General features: G+C 34.9%; 2 protein-coding genes across 19 annotated transcripts in view; one reads left to right on the top strand and one right to left on the bottom strand.

Annotated features, from left to right (window-relative positions):
* The window catches only part of CCNH (cyclin H), a 38116-nt gene that overhangs the window by 9514 nt on the left and 8610 nt on the right, over positions 1-19992 (top strand). Inside the window, exons 5-11 of one of the 16 annotated variants that reach the window (XR_002339834.1) lie at positions 155-318; positions 9584-9654; positions 12664-12775; positions 15878-15938; positions 16531-16607; positions 17004-17098; positions 17346-17475. Coding sequence is in view for 10 of the 16 variants with exons in the window: in XM_021077281.1 (XP_020932940.1) it covers positions 155-318; positions 9584-9654; positions 12664-12775; positions 15878-15953; positions 16531-16569 (462 nt within the window). In the remaining 6 variants the exon portion in view is untranslated. Of the gene's footprint in view, positions 1-154; positions 319-9583; positions 9655-12663; positions 18711-19992 lie in introns of those variants that run through there. The other 15 variants (XM_021077311.1, XM_013994972.2, XM_013994971.2 and 12 more) reach the window with 15 other exon arrangements.
* The window catches only part of RASA1 (RAS p21 protein activator 1), a 113111-nt gene continuing 109933 nt past the window's right edge, over positions 16815-19992 (bottom strand). The window contains exons 25-26 of one of the 3 annotated variants that reach the window (XM_005661545.3): positions 19272-19401; positions 16815-18206 (exon numbers count right to left, since the gene is read on the bottom strand). In XM_005661545.3, the coding sequence (XP_005661602.1) occupies positions 19318-19401 (84 nt within the window). In that variant the 3' untranslated portion in view covers positions 16815-18206; positions 19272-19317. Of the gene's footprint in view, positions 19402-19992 lie in introns of all 3 variants that reach the window. The other 2 variants (XM_003354207.4, XM_021084515.1) reach the window with 2 other exon arrangements.

Genomic DNA, 19992 nt, shown 5'->3' with positions numbered 1-19992 from the left:
ATGGAAAGGTTATTATTGCTGGGGTATAGAAAAGGAATTACTCTTATTAAAAGTGTTTTGTGTTAAGCATTTTCTGGTCTATATAAACATTTTTGACCTGTTATTACTCCATTAAACTTTTAGAAGTGATGACATTTGCAAACTTTCTTTTTAGACTCGATATCCCATGTTGGAGAATCCAGAGATTTTGAGGAAGACAGCTGATGACTTTCTCAGTAGAGTTGCATTGACGGATGCTCACCTTTTATACACACCTTCCCAGATTGCCCTGACTGCCATTTTATCTAGTGCATCCAGAGCAGGAATTACTATGGAAAGGTATTAATTTGTATTTAACTTTGATCAGACCCAGTCACTCATTTTTTTCCTTCTGGAGTCCTGAGTTCTTAAGTAAGGTTCCCTTTGTGACGTAGTCCTTTGTATCTCCTGTGGTTGAGGGTTGATGAGGACAACTGAGGGAATAAATGGAATCACCTTTTAAGGAAATCTTCAAAAATTAAGTAAGATATTTTCAAGCTAAAAGGGCTAAAAGGATGCAATTTTGACTGAAGTAGAAGAAAATAAGGTGATGCTCAAAAGACTGGTATGTCTGGCAAATTTAGAAGTTACATGGACTGTTAAGCAACACAAGTGCAGCAAACACATCTGCCTTGTTTTATCATATATCTCCTGTATAGAGTGTGTGTGGCACATGGAATTCAGTAAAGATTTGTTGAATGAATAATGCTTTAGGAAATGTCCAAGTGAATTTCACTTGAGCTATAGATAGTAATAGAGGATACATAAATGCTCACTGAGAACCAGGCTCTGTGATACGTACTTTACATGAATTAAATTCACTTGATTCCTACAATAATATCTTGTTGCACAGGTTAATTAGATGTTATTATATTTGTTAATAACTAACTCAAGTACAGGCTAGCAGTAAATTAGACTGTAAAAATTTTTACATTTAATTTCTTATGACCTTTGAAATTCTGTTTGATTTCATTTCTAGAAATAGCCGCAGAGGAAAGATGATAAAACTTTCTAAAGATAAACTGTTCTACATGTTTGTAATCCCTCATCTGTAATTTCAAAATCAGTTGATTTGGGGGCAGAAAACATGAACAGATGCGATTTAGTCTTTATTTAACTTCATGGGAGTATTTGTAGGTTTCCTTGCAGAAACATTAATATTACTGATTATAGGATACTGCCTCAGAGACATCAGTCAAGGATTTCACATTTCATGATATAGACACCATGTTAACTTTCTAAGACATGAACAATTCTAGATTTCAAAACACATCCAAGATAAGGGACTGTGGGCTTGTATTTTGTTTAATTTATGGTATGCCTCCTCTCTATAGACGCAACTCCCCAACTCTCTATATAAATATGTACATTTAATCCCAAAGTGATCTATACCTCTATTTATTTACTAAACAAAGCTTTATTTTTATTTATTTATTTTGCTTTTTAGAGCCACGGGTGTGGTATATGGAAGTTCTAGGCTAGGGGTCGAATCAGAGGTACAGATGCTAGTCTGCGCCACAGCTACAGCAATGCCAAATCTGAGCCGTGTCTTCCTCCTACACCGCAGTTCACAGTAGTGCCAGATCCTTAACCTGCTGAGTGTGGCCAGGGATTGAACCTGCGTCCTCATGTTCATTTCCACTGACCCAGTGGGAACTCCTAAGCAAAACTTTTTTGAGGTTTCTGTGCCTTCTGTGATCATGCCCTATGCTATACTGTAGGAATATAAAGTAAACAAACTATAAATCCTTGGTCTAGTTAGGAATGGGTGTGGAGCTTCCCTTTTCTAAGGGAAGAAAGCCGCTTTTCCACAATTCAGGTAATTAGCTGCTTGCTTAAATTGTTTACGCATTATATCTTACATGGTATATATGCAAATTCGCCAGTGGTGAGATTTTTCTTGTGTTGATAGAGAGGGATGAAGCATCCTGAGGTCTAAATTAAGAGTTTGTTTCATCGTGGAAATTAATTTAGTTATAATTTCATGTAGCCAGGTGAAGGTGAAATTGTAGTACCTTGGGCTCATTGCAAATTACATACACTTCTGTTGCATTCCTAGAGACTGTAGACATTTGGGATTTTTTTTTTTTTTTTTTTTTTGCTTTTTTAGTGTCACATCAGCATATGGAAGTTCCCAGGCTAGGGGTCAAATTGGAGCTGCAGCTGCCAGCCACAGCCACAGACCTGCCAGATCTGAGCTGTGTCTGCAATCTACAGCACAGCTCACAGCAATGCCTGATCCTTAACCAACTGAGTGAGCTCAGGGATCAAACCCACATCCTCACGGATACTTGTCAGGTTCTTAACCCCCAGGCCACAATGGGAACTCCAGGACATTTGTTTTCTTTTGAAGAAAAGCTTTCAAATGATTTTTAACTTTTGACTTCCTTTGCAACTTTTGGGACACAAGGTATTTCTTAGATAATTCTTGCTTGCCTAAGGATTTTTTTTTTTAATCCAAATATTAACATTTGAATTTAGAGTCGAGATTAAGAGCTACTAACTTTAAAAAGTTTCACAGAGTTAAAGAGTCTGGTCAGTTAACTCTTAAAAAGCAAACATATCACTCTTATGCATAAGAAGTGGAAGAGTGAAAAGAAATGAAAAAAGATGCCTAAAGTTGTAGAGAGGGGAAGGGAAAACACTGTTACTTTGATTTATTGGTAACCAGAGATGAGTTAGTTAAGGGAATTATTTTTTTCTGTATCTAAAATGAATTCACAATAGGTGAAAATATAATAGCTAAGTTATTAAAATTTTGTAGTAAAATTTTTACAAGAATTTTTATAATTGATTTACAGTTTTCTGTCAATTTCTGCTGTATAGCAAAGTGACCCAGTTATACACATATATACATTCTTCACATTATCCTCCATCATGTTCCATCACAAGTGATTAGATATAGTTCCCTGTGCTATACAGCAGGATCTCATTGCTTATCCATTCCAAATGCAATAGTTTCATCTATTGAACCCAAATTCCTAGTTCATCCCACCCTCTCCCCTCCCCCTTGGCCACCACTAATCTTTTCTCCATGTTCATGAGTCTTTCTCTTTTCTCTAGATAGATTAATTTCTGCCATGTATTATTTTCCAGATATAACTGATACCACATGGTATTTGTCTTTCTCTTTGTGACTTAATTAGTATAAGAATCTTTAGTTCCATCCATGTTGCTGTAGATAGCCTTATTTTGTTCTTTTTTATAGCCGAGTAGTATTCCATTGTGTATGTGTACCACATCCTCTTAATCTCTTCATCTATTATTGGACAGTTGGGTTGTTTCCATGTCTTGGCTATTGTGAATAGTGCTACAGTGAATATAGGGGTGCATGTATCTCTTTCAAGAGAGTTTTGTATGGATATATGCCCAGGAGTAGGATGATATGGTAGTTCTATATTTAGTTTTCTGAGGTACCTCCATATTGCTTTCCATTGTGGCCATACCGATTTACATTCCCACCAACAGTGTAGGAGGGTTCCCTTTTCTCTACACCCTTTCCAGCAGTTCGTATTTGTAAACTTTAATGATAATGGCCATTCTGACTTGTGTGAGGTGGTACCTCAGTAGAGTTTTGATTTGCATTTCCCTAATAATTAGTGATGTTGAGCATTTTTTCATGTGTCTGTTGGCCATCTGTATGTGTTCTTTGGAAAAATGTCTATTCACATCTTCTGTCCATTTTTCAATTGGATTGTTTATTTTTTTGCTGTTGAGCTGTATGAGGTCTTGGTATATTTTGGTGGTTAAGCCCTTGTCAGTTGCAACATTTGAAACTATTTTCTCCTATTCTGGAGGTGGTCTTTTTTTTTTTTTTTTTTATGGTTTTCTTTGTGTGCAAAAGCCTTTAAGTTTGATTAGGTCCCATTGGTTTATTTTTATTTTGATAACTTGTTTTGGGGGACTAACCTAGGAAAACTTTTTTATGGTTGATGTCAGAGAATGTTTTGCCTACATTCTCTTCTAGGAGTTTTACAGTATCTTGTCTTATGTTTAAGTCTTTAAGGCATTCAGAGTTTATTTTTGTGCATGGTGTGAGGGTGTGTTATGGTTTCATTGATTTACATGCAGCTGTCCAGTTTTCCCAGCACACTTGCCAAAGAGACTGTCTTTTTCCCATTTTACATTCTTGCCTTTTTTGTCGAAGATTAATTCACCATAGGTGTCTGGATTTATTTTTGGGTTTGCTATTCTGTTTCATTGTTCTGTATTTCTGTTTTTGTACCAGTACCACACTGTCTTGATTACTGTAGCTTTATAGTATTGTCTGAAGTCTGGGCGAAGTATGTGGTTTTTGTTCTTCAGGATTACTTTGGCAATTCTGATTCTTTTATGGTTCCATATAAGTTTTTGGTGTTTGTTCTAGTTCTTTGAAAAATGGCATGGCTGATTTGATAGGGGTCACATTAAATGTGTAGATTGCTTTGGGTAGTATGGCCATTTTAACAGTATTAATTTTTCTAATCCATTTCTTTGAATTCTCTTAATTTCCTTCATTAAAGTTATATAGTTCTCAGCATATAAGTCTTTCACCTCCTTGGTCAGGTTTATTCCTAGGTATTTAATTTTTGGGGGTGTGATTTTAAAAGATACTGTATTTTTACATTCCTTTTCTAATATTTCATTGTTAGTATTCAGAAATGCAACTGATATGTGAATGTTAAATCTTATGTCCTGCTACTTTGCTAAGTTTGTTGATCAGTTTGAGTAGTTTTTGTGTGGAGTTTTTTGGGTTTTCTGCGTATAGTATCATATCATCTGCCTAGAGTGACAATTTTATCTTTTCTCTTTCAATTTGGATGCCTTTTATTTCTTTTGTTTGTCTGATTGCTGTGGCTAGGACTTCCAATACTATGTTTAACAACAGTGGTAAGAGAGGGCATCCTTTTCTTGTTCCAGATTTTAGTGGGAAGACTTTCAGCTTCTCTCTGTTGAGTGTTATATTGGCTGCGGGTTTGTTATGAATGATTTTTATTATGCTAAAGTATGCTCCAACTATACCCACTTTGATGAGAGCTTTTATCATGAATGGAGGTTGGATTTTATCAAATGCTTTTTCTGCATCTATTGAGATGATCATGTGGTTTTTGACTTTTCTTTTATTAATGGGGTTTATGACATTGATTTATGTATGTTGAACCATCCTTGTGAACTTGGGATGAATCCCACTTGGTCCTGGTCTGTGATTTTGTTTATATGTTGTTGGATTCAGTTAGCTAAAATTTTATTGAGAATTTTTGCGTCTATATTCATCAAAGATATTGGCCCATAATAATCTTTTTTGGTGGTATCTTTGGTTTTTGTATTAAGATGATGGTGGCTTCATAGAATGTCTTTGGGAGTGTTCCTTCTTCTTCAACAGAAAGATTTAAAAAGGCTGGATATAAGTTCTTCTTTGTATGTTTGGTAGAATTTACCCGTGAAGCTATCTGGTTCTGGACTTTTATTTGTAGGGAGTGTTTTTATTACATACTCAACTTCACGTCTAGTGATTGCTCTGTTCAGTGGATTTATTTATTGTTGATTCAGTTTTGGTGGGCTCTACGTCTCTACAAAGTTGTCCATTTCTAGGTTGTCAAATTTGTTGGCATATAATTGTTCGTAGTATTCTCTTACTTTTTTTTTTTTTTTTTTTTTTTTTGTATTTCTGCAGCATCTGTTGAGATTTCTCCTTTTTCATTTCTTATTTTATTTGGGCTTTTCTCTCCTCTTCTTGGTGCATCTGGCCATAGGTTTGTTAATTTTGTTTACCCTTTCAAAGAACCAGCTCCTGGTTTTATTGATTTTTTTCTCTTGTTTTTTGAATTTCTATTTTATTGATTTTCTCTCTGATCTTTATAATTTCCTTCCTTCTGCTGACTTTTAGTTTTGTTCTTCTTTTTCTAATTCTTTGAGGTGGTGCGTTAAGTTGTCAATTGGAGATTTTTCTTCTTTTTTGAGGAAGGCCTGTATTGCTATGAACTTCCCTCTAAGCACTGCTTTTGTGGCATCTCATAGATTTTGAATGGTTGCGTTTTCATTATCCTTTGTCTCAAGGTAATTTTTAAATTCCCTTTTGATTTCCTCGACCCATTAGTTTTTTTTTTAGCAACATTTTGTTTAGTCTCCATGTAGTCAGTTTTTTCTCATTTCTTTTCCTGTGGTTGATTTATGGTATCATGCCATTGTGGTCAGAGAAGACACTTGAAATAATTTCTATCCTCTTAAATTTGTTGAGGTTAGTTTTGTGCCCCAGAATGTGGTCAGTCCTTGGGAATGTTCCATGTGCTCTTGAAAAGAATGTACATTGTAATTTTTTTGGATATAATGTCATGAATTAAGTCTCACTTTTCTATTGTGTCATTTAGAATCTCTCTTACCTTATTGATTTTCTGTCTAGAGGATTTGTCCGTTGATGTGAGTGTGGTTACTATTACTGTAGTCCCATCAATTTCTCCCTTTATGTTTGTTAGTTTTGGTTGTATGTATTTGGGTGCTCCTATATTAGGTGCATATATATTGATGATTATAATATCTCTTCTTAATGGATCCTTTTATCATTTATGTCCTTCTTTATGGCTTCATTTTGAAGTCTGTTTTGTCTGATATGAGTATTGCAACTCCTGCTTTCCTGTCTTTTCCGTTGGCAGGAAATATCTTTTCCTTTCCCCTCACTTTCAGTTTTTATGTGTCCTTTGCTCTAAGGTGAGGTCTCTTATAGGCAACATATTGTATGCTCTTGTTTTTTAATCCAGTCTACCACTCTGTCTTTTGATTGGAGCATTCAGTCCATTGACACTTAAGGTAATTATTGATAAATATATGTTTATTGCCATTTTAAACCTTGTTTTCCAGTCGATTCTATGTTTCTCCTTTGTTCCTTTCTTTTTTGGTGTTGGATGATTTCCCTTTACTTTATGCTTGTGTCCTCTTCTTTTTAATTTTTGTGAATGTATTATTTCGTTTTGATTTGTGGTTGCCCTGTTTTTCAAGTATGTTAACCCCTTCCTATATCTGCTAACTGTAGCCTGATAATCATATAGGCTAAAACACATTCTAAAAAAAAAAAAAGAGTCTAGATTTTCTTACTTTCCTTTCTCACATTTTATGGTTTTGATGTCCTTTTTTAATATCTTCATATTTATCCTTTTTGCTGTTCCTTGTGTTTATTGTTGCTTTTACAATAAGTTTTTTTTTTTTCCTTTCAGATCTGTATACTGGCTTATTTAAATGATTACTTTCCAATTGTGATTTCCTCCATCCTATTGCTTTTTTTTTAATTTAGAGAAGCCCTTTCAGTATTTCTTTTACAATGAGTTTAGTATTGCTCAACTCTTTTTAGTTTTTGTTTGTTGGACAAACCTTTATCTCTCCTTCTATTTTGAATAATGTTCTTGCTGGGTAGGCTGCAGATTTTTCCCTTTTAGAACTTTGAATATATCTTGCCATTTTCTTCTGGCTTATAGTGTTTCTGTAGATAAATCAGCTGGTAGCCTTTTGGGGGTTCCCTAATAATTAATTCTGTTTTTCTCTTGCTGCCTTTGAATCCTCTCTTTATAAGTTTTTGCCATTGTTATTATAATATGTCTTGGTGTGGGCCTGTTTGGATTCAACTTGTTTGGGGCCCTCTGTGCTTCCTGTATCTCTATATCAGTTTCCTTTAGATTTGGAAAGTTTTCAGCCACAATTTTTTCAAATATATTTTCCATCCCCTTTTCTTTTTCTTCTCTTGCTGGAATCCATATTATGTGTAGATTGGCCCACTTTCTATTATCTCATAGCTCTCTTATATTGCTTCCATGTTTTTTCATTTGGTTTTCTGTCTGCTGTCCTGATTGGGTGATTTCCATTATTCTGTCTTCCAAGTCACTAATTATTTTCTCTGTGTTATTCATTCTGCTCTTCAGTGCCTTTAACTAAGCTTAAGTCTCTGCAAATGAATTTTCTGATTTGTCTTGGCTCCTCATATTTTCTAGTTCCTTTCTAAAATAATCTGCATTACTGTCCATATCTGCTCTTAATTCCTTCAGTATTTACACTGTCTCCTTTTTGAACTTGGTGTTGGTTAGACTGCAGAGATGTGTTTCATTATTTGCTCCTTGAGTGGAATTGTCCTTTTAACTGGGAATGGTTCCTGAGCTTCTTCATTTTGCTTATATTTTTCTTATTATCTGGAGCCTATCTCTCACACCCAGCCTTCTGCCCAGCTGCTTCAGACTGTGGTGTCCTGGGAGGTGGTACTGATGGTTTGTGTGGCTCTCTTTCTGCTTTGCCCTCCTTAGTCCAGCTGCTGCGCTTTTGTCTGAGGCTTTGAAGCCCCTCTGTCTTCACTGATTTGCCCATCAGAAGGCTTCCCAGGGAGTGGGTTCCTTTCCTCTTTCACACTTCCCTCTCAGGAATGCTAGTCCCATACTGATTCCTTTTTCTCTTTTTTCCCCTTTTGTTCTGCCCAGTTACATGGAGGGTTTCTTGCCCTTTTTGGAGGTTTGAGGTCTTCAGCCAGCATTTATTGGATGTTCTGTGTGAATCATTCTACATGTGGATGGTTTTTTTTTTTTTTTTTTTTTTTTTTTTTTTGATGTGTTTGTGGGAGAAGGTGAATGCCACGTCTTACTCCTCCTCCATCTTGATCCTGCTCCTGTAATATAATTTAAATAGTTTTGATGGCTTAAAAGACATATAGCAACAAAACTTCTTAAAGAATTGACTTTCTAATTTTGTAACTTTATTTCACCCAAGGGAAAAATTAATAGTTTTTTAAACATTCATGTTTGAAAGATTACTTTGCTTTGAGAATCTGTTCTCTTGGGTTTTTATCAATTATGGATCAAGTTCAGATATATAAAGCCTCAGAATAACTAAAAATTTAAATGTGGAAATTACATGTTTTGCTTTTTATGGCTACACCTGCGGCATATGGAGGTTCCTGGGCTAGGGGTTGAGTTGGAGCTGTAGATACTGGCCAGTGCCACAGTCATGGCAATGCCAGATCTGAGCCACATCTGCACCACAGCTCGTGGCAACGCTGGATGCTTAACCCACCGAGCAAGGCCAGGGATTGAACCCACATCCTCATGGATCCTAGTCAGGGTCATTTGTCTTAAGCCACAATGTTAACTCCAGAAATTACATTTTTATACTATCATTGGTTCCCAGAAAAACAGGTAATTGGGCTTTATATCCATTTGTAGAAAAACATGAACACCTTTGGTTTGAACTTGTCCCTGTGGCTCAAGATTCCTCATCTGTAAAATGAGATTAGACACATAGGGTTTTTATATTAAACACTTAACATTAAAAGTATTGAATATTGCTACTGCTAGTTTCAGGTCATTTTTCCTCTAAATGTATTATAGAACTTAAGTTAATTTGAGCATTAAGCATCTTTTAATCTAAATTGTATATCCTTAAGTCTGTAAGAGGTACAAATTATATCTTTTTGGAGTTCAAAGTATTGATATTTAACTTTTAAATTTATTCAAAGATTGACCTTGATGAAATGCACATGGAGGAAAATAATTTATGATGTCATATTTTCTCAAGAGGCTATATGTGATCAATAGATTAAAACTTTTTTCTTTTCCAGTTATTTATCAGAAAGTCTGATGCTCAAAGAGAACAGAACTAGCCTGTCACAGTTACTAGATATTATGAAAAGTAAGTAAAACAGAATACCTCATAAAATGTTCTTCTATCACAATGTTACTTTCTAAATAAATAATTTCTTAGTATTTAACTTGAGATAAGAGATTACTGATTGGATTAACTTTTATTGAATTATTATATATGGAGGCATGAAGGATACATTGGTGAAGAATAGAAGGTATATGGAAGAAAGTAGTTTTCACAAAGAACAATTTTTTTTTTGGCCACCTTGTGGCATATGGAGTTCCCAGGCCAGGGATCAGTTCTGAGCCACAGTTGCAGCAGTGCCAGATCCTTTGACCTGCTGTGCCAGGCTGGGGATTGACCCTGCTTCCTGGTGTTTCAGAGACACTGCTGTTTGCATTGTGCCACAGCAAGAACTCCTACACAGAACTTTTGAGGAAAGTGAAAATATAATCAGGTGCAGAAAGTGTTGAGATTTAAAAGGTTCCTTTTAAAAGGTATCCAGACATGATGGACACTGAAAAATATCTACAGGGAACCAAAACTAATTAAATTTGAAACTCATATATTGTAGTTAAGTCAGTTTTAACTAGTTGATATGTCATTTTCTAGTCATTTTGTTAGTTGATATTAGAAAAGCCATGGTTCTCAACAGAGTGGAATTTTTGCAGCATCTCCATCCTCTTGGTTGTCACAACTTAGCGGTAGGGGGAGATGTTGGCAGCTACTACCAGCATCCAGTGCACGGAGGTGATAGGACCCAATAAACATTTTATAATTCATAATACAGCCCCTTGGTAGACTGAGAAATGGCTCCCCAAAGATTATCAGTGGAAGCCCAGCATTACCTTACATGGCCAAAAAGACACCCCCAAAAAAGTCTTTGCAGGTGTGACAAAGTTAAAGACATTATTTTGGACTATTCAGATTGAGCCTAAATATAATCACAAGAGTCCTTAGTAGAGGAAGGCAGAGAGAAGTTTGACACACTGAAGGTGATTTTGAAGACACAGCAGAGATTTGAAGATATGTCTTAAAAATTGGAGCAGTACGGCCATAAGCTAAGGGATGTTGGCAGTCATCAGAAGCTGGAACAGAAGCCTCTAGAGTGTAGCCCTTCCCATATTTTGTTTTTGGTCTAGTGAAACTGATTGCAGACTCTGAGGCTTTAGAACTGTGGAACAGGAGTTCTCTTGTGGCACAACAGGTTAAGAATCCAGCATTCTCACCCTAGCAGCTCATGTGGCTGCTGTGGCACAGGTTTAATCCCTGGCCTGGGAACTTGTGCATGCCTCAGTTGCTGCAAAAAAAAAAAAAACAAAACAAAAAAACAAAACAAACAAAAACCTGTGAAACAGTCCACTTTTGTTGTCTTAATAGGTCCTGAGTTTGTGGTAATTTTTAATAGCAATCTCAGGAAATTAACATAAACCCTCACAACAAAGAATTTTCTAGCCCAGGCTGTCAGTAGTGCTTATGCTAAGAAACACTGTCTTAAGGTTTTGTTTTTTTTTTCCTTCTTTTCACTTTTTTAAAGTATGCTTGCTTTACAGTGTTGTGTTAGTTTCATATGTGCAGCAAAGTGATTCAGATGTGTGTGTGTATGTGTGTGCTTCAGATTCTTTTCCCTTGTAGGTTATTACAGGATATTGAATATAGTTCCCCAAGCTATATGGCAACCTTGTTCTTAAGGATTGAGTTAGAACCTCCCCTTAACTGATTGGCTGGATTAGCCATTCCTCTCCATGTTCATTCTTGCTCTTGTGACACTGCATGCTCATGGCTACTATGCACATCTTCAGGGTTAAAAGTCAGTTATGTTTGTTTCCAAAATGTTTTGTGCCAGTTGTCCTTATGAATAAATTTCTGGTTTAAATATTGAGTAAGCCAATAAAATATGACATTGAAGATCTTGATCTTGGATGACATTAGTTAATCAGTGTTTTTATGTTTTATGTTTCAAAAGTTAAAATGCCTCAGGGCATGTAAATATCATTTCTTGATTCTTTGTTGGAAATGATCTCGAGGTCTTCCCTCTTTAAGTGAGAGTGATGAATTTATCAGTCAGAAAACTGTAGGTTTTCAGTTATACCACTAGAGGGTTCACTTCCAAAACTAATTGTGATTTGGCCATAGATATTAGGATCCAGGAATTTAGTAAGTACAAGAGGTCTTAAAGGTAACCCACTGTGCTGATTTTATAGCTGACACTTACCTTCATTTTACTCCATTTGTTTAAATGTAAAATAAGAATAGCTCTTGCTGAAACTCAGAGCTGGAATGGTATTATCTTATTCATAATTTTTCACACACAAGATACTGTCCCAAGGGTTTTGATGCAAACACTGCTTTATTTGCTTTATGAAATAAGTCACTCATTTGGAGCACATGGCTGGCTAATTAGCCCTGTTTCTCTCATCATTCCTTATAAAAATCATGAGATTTATATTCTTTGTTTTGTGGTAGTTGAATAATATAAAGGGCCCAGGTGGAGAATCCTTGTGTGCTTAGTCACTGTAGTAGTTTGCTTTTAGCATAAGGAGGGTATTTTTGTTTTCTTGGTGATGCTTCATTGTATAGGTTCCGCATTGTGTTAAAGCAAAGCATCATTGACGGGTATTTATAAGCATTTTTCCTTCATTGCATATTACATAATAATGTTTTCCTTGTACATGAGGCCCTCCATCTGTAGGACAGAATGTTATGAATATAGTTGGTGGTAGAGAACAAAGATTGTTTACTAAATCATATAGGGATTTTTTAAAAGCCTTAAAACTGAGTAAAGTGACCATGGTAGGATTTGGAAAAAATACTGACTAGCAAAGCCTGCTTATCGTTATGCTGTACACGACGCGGGCTAAGCAGCAGAAGCTATAGTAACTTGAGTATGGTGTTCATTGAATTCTAATGTGAAATAATAATCCTGATAATAATAACCACATTTCAGGAGTGTTCTTTGTTGTTCCCAAAACTAGATGGGAAAATATTATTCATCCCCTTTATGAGAACCATACTTTTCATTATCTGATGTGGATCCTTTCTTTTATATACATATAGGCATGAGAAACTTGGTAAAAAAATATGAACCACCCAGATCTGAAGAAGTTGCTGTTCTGAAACAGAAGTTGGAGAGATGTCACTCTCCTGAGCTTGCACTTAACGTAATTACGTAAGTAGATGGGACACTGTTATCCTAGAACAGATATAACTATTATTGTGTTTAGCTTAAAATGTCATTTAATTGGTGAATGCTCATATGGGTAAAACTGACTTACCTATTAAATCAGATTTTTTTTCAACAGGATTAAACACGAGATAATAAAAGAATTTGGCTTTTTATAGTCAATTCTGCTCCTGCTGTGATTAACGTGTTCTTTGGCTTGTGGGATCCCATGAGGCAGAGTCTTCCTAGGGAATTCATGAACCTCTTCTTGTCCTTTTAATCTCTAGGTTTTTTGTAGGTCTGGTTATCTCCTCTGGAGAACAAGTACACTGTTCCAGATTTATTTCTATTAGCTAGGGTATGGAAATTTGGCATATTTTCTCTCAGTGGTAAACTTTATATTGAAGACAGAATCAATAGGAAAATGTGCTGTTAGATTTCTTGTTGCATCCATAAGGAACACTGTAATACGTCTTATTGACTTGTTGCTGAATGTGGAATTCACTATATTTGAGCTCTTTATCACCTGCAGCTTGAAGATCTGCTTACACCTTTCAGGTGTTTAAACAGTTGGGGATCTGGGTAGGTAATAAGAATGGTAAAATTATTATTTTATATTTTCTGTGGAACACATTCTGTAAAACTTAGTGGGAGGTAGGTCTGTCATCTTACAGTTGAGATGCATTTGAGATGTTTCTGATTCCATAATTGATGACTATATTGTTATTGGATAATATATGAGACATCAGACCAGAATTCTAAGGCCTTCAGATCAGGTACTTGTAACTCAAATTCTTCTAACTATAAAGCTATAGTAGGAGAATATCCCAGGACTTATGATGTGTGTAAAATATGGGACTATTTTATATTTGTAGCTGTAACTGCAAAACATGGCTTAGAATAGAACCTAAAATTGGTAAATTTCACTCCTGGGTTTCAGTGTTACAGCAAAAGTAAAGAAAAATGTTGACTTTAATGAATGAAAGTATTGCAGTACTGATTTATAATCTTTTCACATTGATTTTGAAATGGGCTTATTAGACCAGGTGTTGGCACACTGTGGCCCAAGGGCCAAATCTGGGCCACAACCTGTTTTTAGAAATAGTTTTATTGGAACATAGATCCATCTAGCATACTGTGTATTGCTGTTTTCAGACTATAGCAGAAGAATTGTGTAGTTGTGACAGAAACTACATGCCCGTACAAGAATTAAAATACTCACTATATGGCCTTTTGAAGAAAAATTTGTCCACCTCTGAATTAGACCACTCAACTATTGATCTTACTCTTCTAGCTAGGTGACTGAATGGACCATAATCCAAAGTTCCTAATTGGCCAGAGTTTACATCTTTCTTTCAAGTGTACTGTGTTAAGCAAACCCTGCATATCTATGAGTACTTAAAGGGCGATTCTCAAACTGTAAAGGACTGTTAATTTTCTTTTTAACCCATTACAGACCTACACTTACATAAAATATTAACAAATAATTACTCGAAAAAAGAAAATGACAAAAAAATAAGCTTAAATTTTATTAGATTCAATAAGCTTAATTTTATTAGATTCAGTAGTCATAAATAAATCTATCAAATTCCTATAAAAATTTCTAAACACACACTCAATTTCTATACTTATCTCATTGCACGCTGGAAATGGTCCATAAATCACACTTACAAGCACTACTTTAGGATAAAATATTTTTTCTTGGTCTTTAAAATTCTTTTATCTTTTTTAATACACAAGTAATATAGTGTCATTATTAAAGCCAATTTAATACAGGTAAACCAGAGTTCTCTTTAACCAAAACCCAAATCCCAGTTTCATCCCGAGAGGTAACTTATAGTTGTTATCTTTGCCAAGCTTTTCACTATTATGTATTTAGAAAAGGGTTTTTTCCCTTTTCATTGTTTTCATACACATTGTACAACATTTAATAGTATCAGTATTTAACTTCTGCCAGTCTGGGTGAAGAAATAATCATCACATCGGTATTTTAATTTGCATTTCTCTTATTATTCTGATACTGATATTTCCATGTCAAATAATCCTGTTTCTTCTGTATTGCATAATTATAACCTCTGCCCAACTTTCTTGTCTTGTTTTCTTATGGTTCTTTTTATATACTCCTCTTTTTATATTTATCATAGACCTACTTTCTTTTGTTGCTTCTTTTACTTTGTGACATAGGCAGCTTGTCTTTTGCTTTATGCTCGTACACCTGAACACCTTGTCTTACTCTGTATTTTGCCTTTTGTTTAGCTGTTAAAACTATTTAGAATTGTATGTGATTGGTTTGAGGTAGAAATCTCACTAATTTTTGTTCAAAGTAAACTTGTATCAGCCATTTAAAAATATTTCATGATTTTCTCTAGTTATTTAAAATAGTCATTTATTACAGATTAAACTCCTATATATACTTTGTACTGATCATTGATCTTTAACTCTTTGCTAATACAGACAGCCCTTCATATCTGTGGATGCAGAGCACCAAATGTACGAATATTACCATTTCATAAAAGGGACTTGAGCATCAGGATTTTGGTATCTTGAGGGGTGGGGGTGGGGTTCCTGGAGCCAGTCTTCCTCAGATATCAAAGAATGACTGTACCATACTTTTAATTACCATAGTTTATATAAAGTATGTTTTGATGTTAGGTGGGACATGCTCCCCATATTTTGTTCTTTTTCATATTCTTTTGCTATTTTTGTGTAATCTTTTCCTGGTCAGAGTTAAGCTTAGGAAAAATTTTATTAGGATTTTAATTAGAATTGGATTGAATTTTTTTATTTTGCTGCATCATGCAGCACCTTGATATGGGATCTCAATTCCCAGACCAGGGATCAAAACCGGTCCACAACGATGAAAGCACTGATCCTAACCGCCAGATCACCAAGGAACTCTGCAAACTGCACTGTCTTTAAAGAGTAATTTGAAAGATAATTGCCTTCCTACCCATAATTCTTCACCTTTTTCCATTTATCCAGGGTTTGTTCTGTAGATATGTCAAAAAAAGATAGCTTGTTTGAGAGATTTACAGAATCTTGCTAGTTTAACCATGCTAGATTCTGTTGCCAGTATTAGATTGCTTATTGATGGTTGCTTAATTACAGCAAGAAGAGGAAAGGTTATGAAGATGATGATTATGTCTCAAAGAAATCCAAACATGAGGAGGTATGTTCTCCAAAGGTAAATTTTAACTTACTGTTGTTGTTTATTCTGGTATGACAATAGTGTTAAGATTTTATTGTTCCAGAGTGCGGGCATTATAGACAGAGGTGTGGGTATTAGAAAGCTTTTTTTTTTTTTTTTTTTTTTTTTGCATCTTTATGTACATTGTCTATTACAGGAATTTTTCTCACTTCCATCTTAGCCTGTTCTGAAGCAGTATAGTAGTTACTTCATGAAGAATCCCTCCTAAGGTCATAGAAGCCAGTAGGGATATATAGACATGCTAAATTTTGTCATATTTTTTTAATCTTCAGGGATTCTTCACCTACCCTTTTTTGAAAAAAAAAAACTATACCTGGCAAGTCAGATGCAAATGAATAATCAGAGGCAGAGGGTCACATCTGTAACATTTATTCCTATCACTGGAGTTGTCTGATGAGATGAATTCTTATTATGCAAATTTTCCTGGTTTAATTACCTTCTATAATCAGCATAGCGAAGAGTTCATTTTCAAATCTGAGAAGAGGCAGGAAGGTAAACAATACTGGTTATTATTCAGTATAATATTATCCTTGATATTTTCTTTCTTTCTTAGGAAGAATGGACTGATGATGACCTGGTAGATTCCCTGTAACCATCCGAAAGTGACCTGTTAATACTCGCTCATCAACAGTAAGATGAAGCATATCTGGCATTTCACTTTATTTAAAAATGAAATTGTGTGAAAGCATCAAAATGTTAAACTTTTCTATTATTTAATTTTTTTTTTTCTTTCAGGATAGATTTATGTGAGATCAAACATCTTCAAATGGGCCAGAATAGCATCTGGTTTGGGTAACCTTGCTCCCTCCCATGACTAATATCAAATCACTCTTTCTGGGGTAGCAAACTTACCTTTACCTTTTTTTTTTTTTTTTTTTTTTTTTAAAGGCACCATAAACAAACTTAGTTTTAAAAGTGCTAAGGAACATTGGCTTTTATAGCATTTGCTCAATTATTTAACAGTGATCTTATGCATGTTTTAAGTTGGAATCAAATTATACAGGTCTATCAATTTTTTTTCTGCAGAATGGCGTTGAAGGAATTCTGAGAAACTGTAATGCCCTGTATCTAAGTTTTAGAGATGTATACCTCTTAGTGTCATTGTAGGATTTCCATAAAGTGTAGGTACCATTTAATGACATTTCAGTATTATATGCATATTTTTGTTTAATCTTTATATTTTAGGTTTGAATATTTTTGAGTTTACTTTCCTTCTCATTGTGGAATGAAAGGAATAAAATTCATGAAATGTGACTGTATAAAAGCAGAGTAGAAGAAGCTGAAATTAGCCATCCCCCATTGTAATCCAGGTTAAGTAGCATTGCTGCCAGATTATAGAAGGGCAAACTATTCACAATTTTCTTTTAGGTTACTAATGTTTGGCATCAGAGCAAGGTCCACATGTATCTCTGAAAATTTCCCTACCCAACACCTTTGAATAAATGTTTAGAGGTTTCATTTCATCATTGACCAGCTAGTTACTACAAGGCCTACAAAGGTAAATGACAACTTTCCTATTCCAGCTTCAAAATAAGGATGTCATTAAAATACAAAAAAGCAGGGTGTCTTTAGGTTTGTGGGTGGTTGTTTTTTCAAAATAAAAGGCTGAAGGAGAAGAAGCATTTCAGATTGAGAAGTAGCAAATGGGTCAGTGTGGTTACACCTGAAGTATGAGTAGTGGGAGAGAACCAAATTGCTGAGCACTAGAGTCTGGACCTTTTTTTTGCATACTGTTTAAATGTTTTTAGAGATGTCACTAGTCCACATCCCTTTTAGTCTAGCCTTTAACAGCCGGAGGGATGGATAATGGGAAAAGAAAGTAGTATGATAGACAACACATTATTATTGAAATCAAGGAACTCAGGGACTGCTAAGTGTTTTGCTCTCTACGTTCAGTTGTGATCGCAGCTACTTCTGGGCTAGCTACATCAATACAAATAACAGCATTTAATAGCTTGAAATTTATACAGCACACTTTTAGATTGAACATTTTGTTTTTTCTTTTTTCCTTTTTAAATAGTAGAGGGATAGAATAAAATGCTTTTCCCGGCCTTGTATGCCTTCTCTCCCCCTGCACAATTATGGGAGGGAAAGAATTGTTACTTAACAAATATGCAATGGATGAATTAATGGAATCCTTCAAAGAGACCATTAGCCATTAAAAAAACAAAAAATCTGAAGTTTCATCTTCTCCCTGGGCCTTGCTCTGGTACTAAATTTGAACTGCCCCTAAAGGAGGAAGAAAATAAATGTTTAGCTGTATTTAAACAAAAGTAAAAAGTAATCAGTTATTCAAGATATCCCTTGGTTTTATTTTAACTTAACCCTTGTGAATACTTCACAAAAAAATACACATACAGAAGCAAATAAAACTATACAAACTAAATATCCAACAGATAACAAGTAGTCAGAAAGGTCAAAGATGGATAGCTGTTTTAAGTGGTTGGTGAGGTTGTTTGCATAATTTAAAAAGCAACTTAGAATTAATAAATGAATACTTTCAACAAAAGCATTCTAGGGGTTTTTTTTAACTCAAAAGAAATTGGTAATGTATAAAATGGTTGACTGGGTAACATGCATTGATCAGTATACAATGACAAATAATATTTATTGAATTCAAACTATTTACTGTTGTAAACATTTAACAAAAAAGCATTATGAACGCTAAATACAATCTTTGACAATTCCAACAAAATAAGTGGTATGTGTAAAAAATAAAGCTGATGAGCAGTAGATCTCCATTCTATATATTTTCTTTCAACACTTCCAGCAAAGAGAAGTAGCACAGTTATTTTAAAAAAGTATACAGCAAAGATTGTTCCTATTATAATGGGAGACTCTGGAAACTGTAAATACAAATGAAGTCATTGAACAGTCAAACGGTCATATTCCTAATTCAGGAAGAAGTAACAGTAAGAACAGTCTGCAATCCAGTTATACTCAGTTGTCAATAGAGAATGCTTATTCTTAGTTGATTTCATAGTTCTTTTTTCAAGAGACAGCAAAACTTTGGCAACTCGATGTATTGAAAATATATTTTCAGAGTTCAAGATACAGTCATAGCATTGTGTGAAAGGTGATCTGTACACCAAGGCTCAGAGGTTGGTAAAGATTGGTTCCTTATATGGAAAAAGTGCAAATAATCCTGCACAAGATAGCTTACAAAGCTGCTGGTGTGGTTACTCACCAGCAGAATCTGGGGTTTTGTTTGCATAGCTCACACATCACTGGAATGTGGAAAGGTGTGCTATTTTTTGGCAAGAGCAAAGGAAACATTATACTGATGTGAATTACCATGTTGGGCATGCTGGATCCATGCAGAACACTGAGGTAAAGGCTGCTACCTGACATCATTAGTTTTTGTATACTGGTTTTGTTTCTGTTGAAGCAGTTCTGTTATAGCCAGGAGCTTTTTCAGTACATGCTAGACAAGGAAAAACAGTATAAAAATTACTAGTAAATAAATGAAAGCTCAGAAATCTCAGGGATGGGAACCTAGATTTGACAAAAGCAATATGATCGCAAAGGAATTCATAAAATAATATTACCAATCTAATCAAAGCATAAAATTGTCAAAGTATGCAGTCAGTCCTTGACTGAGTATTTCTGGTCATATTATTTGGGTCAGGATAGAATGTTTAAAGTGAACAGAAAATCATTTGTGTTTGGCATTGTCTTATCTACTTAGGCCAGAACAATCTCAAGGACAGATTTAGCAATTTAAAGAACTTATCTCAAGCTCTGTAAAATAACCTCAGGGCAATTGGTTATATAGCTTAATAAATGCTTTTAAAGAATCATGGAAAAATTATGACAATATTGGGCCTAAAATTAAATCAATCATCTCTTCACCTTTTTTAAAAAGTCTTAATTGAGCCAAATTCTCCAATAACATTTTTTTTTTAATATTTAAGGCTACTCATATAATGAACACAGCCCCAGTAAGAAAGAAAGCATTGTACATGCCAACAGCACATAAGTAGGTCCACGGCACATATTCTGTATAGGTTTCTAA

Source organism: Sus scrofa, chromosome 2 (genome assembly GCF_000003025.6).
Source record: "Sus scrofa isolate TJ Tabasco breed Duroc chromosome 2, Sscrofa11.1, whole genome shotgun sequence".
Taxonomy (NCBI): Eukaryota; Metazoa; Chordata; class Mammalia; order Artiodactyla; family Suidae; genus Sus; species Sus scrofa.
Note: the sequence above shows the minus strand (reverse complement) of the source record. Positions and strands in the feature narration are given on the sequence as shown.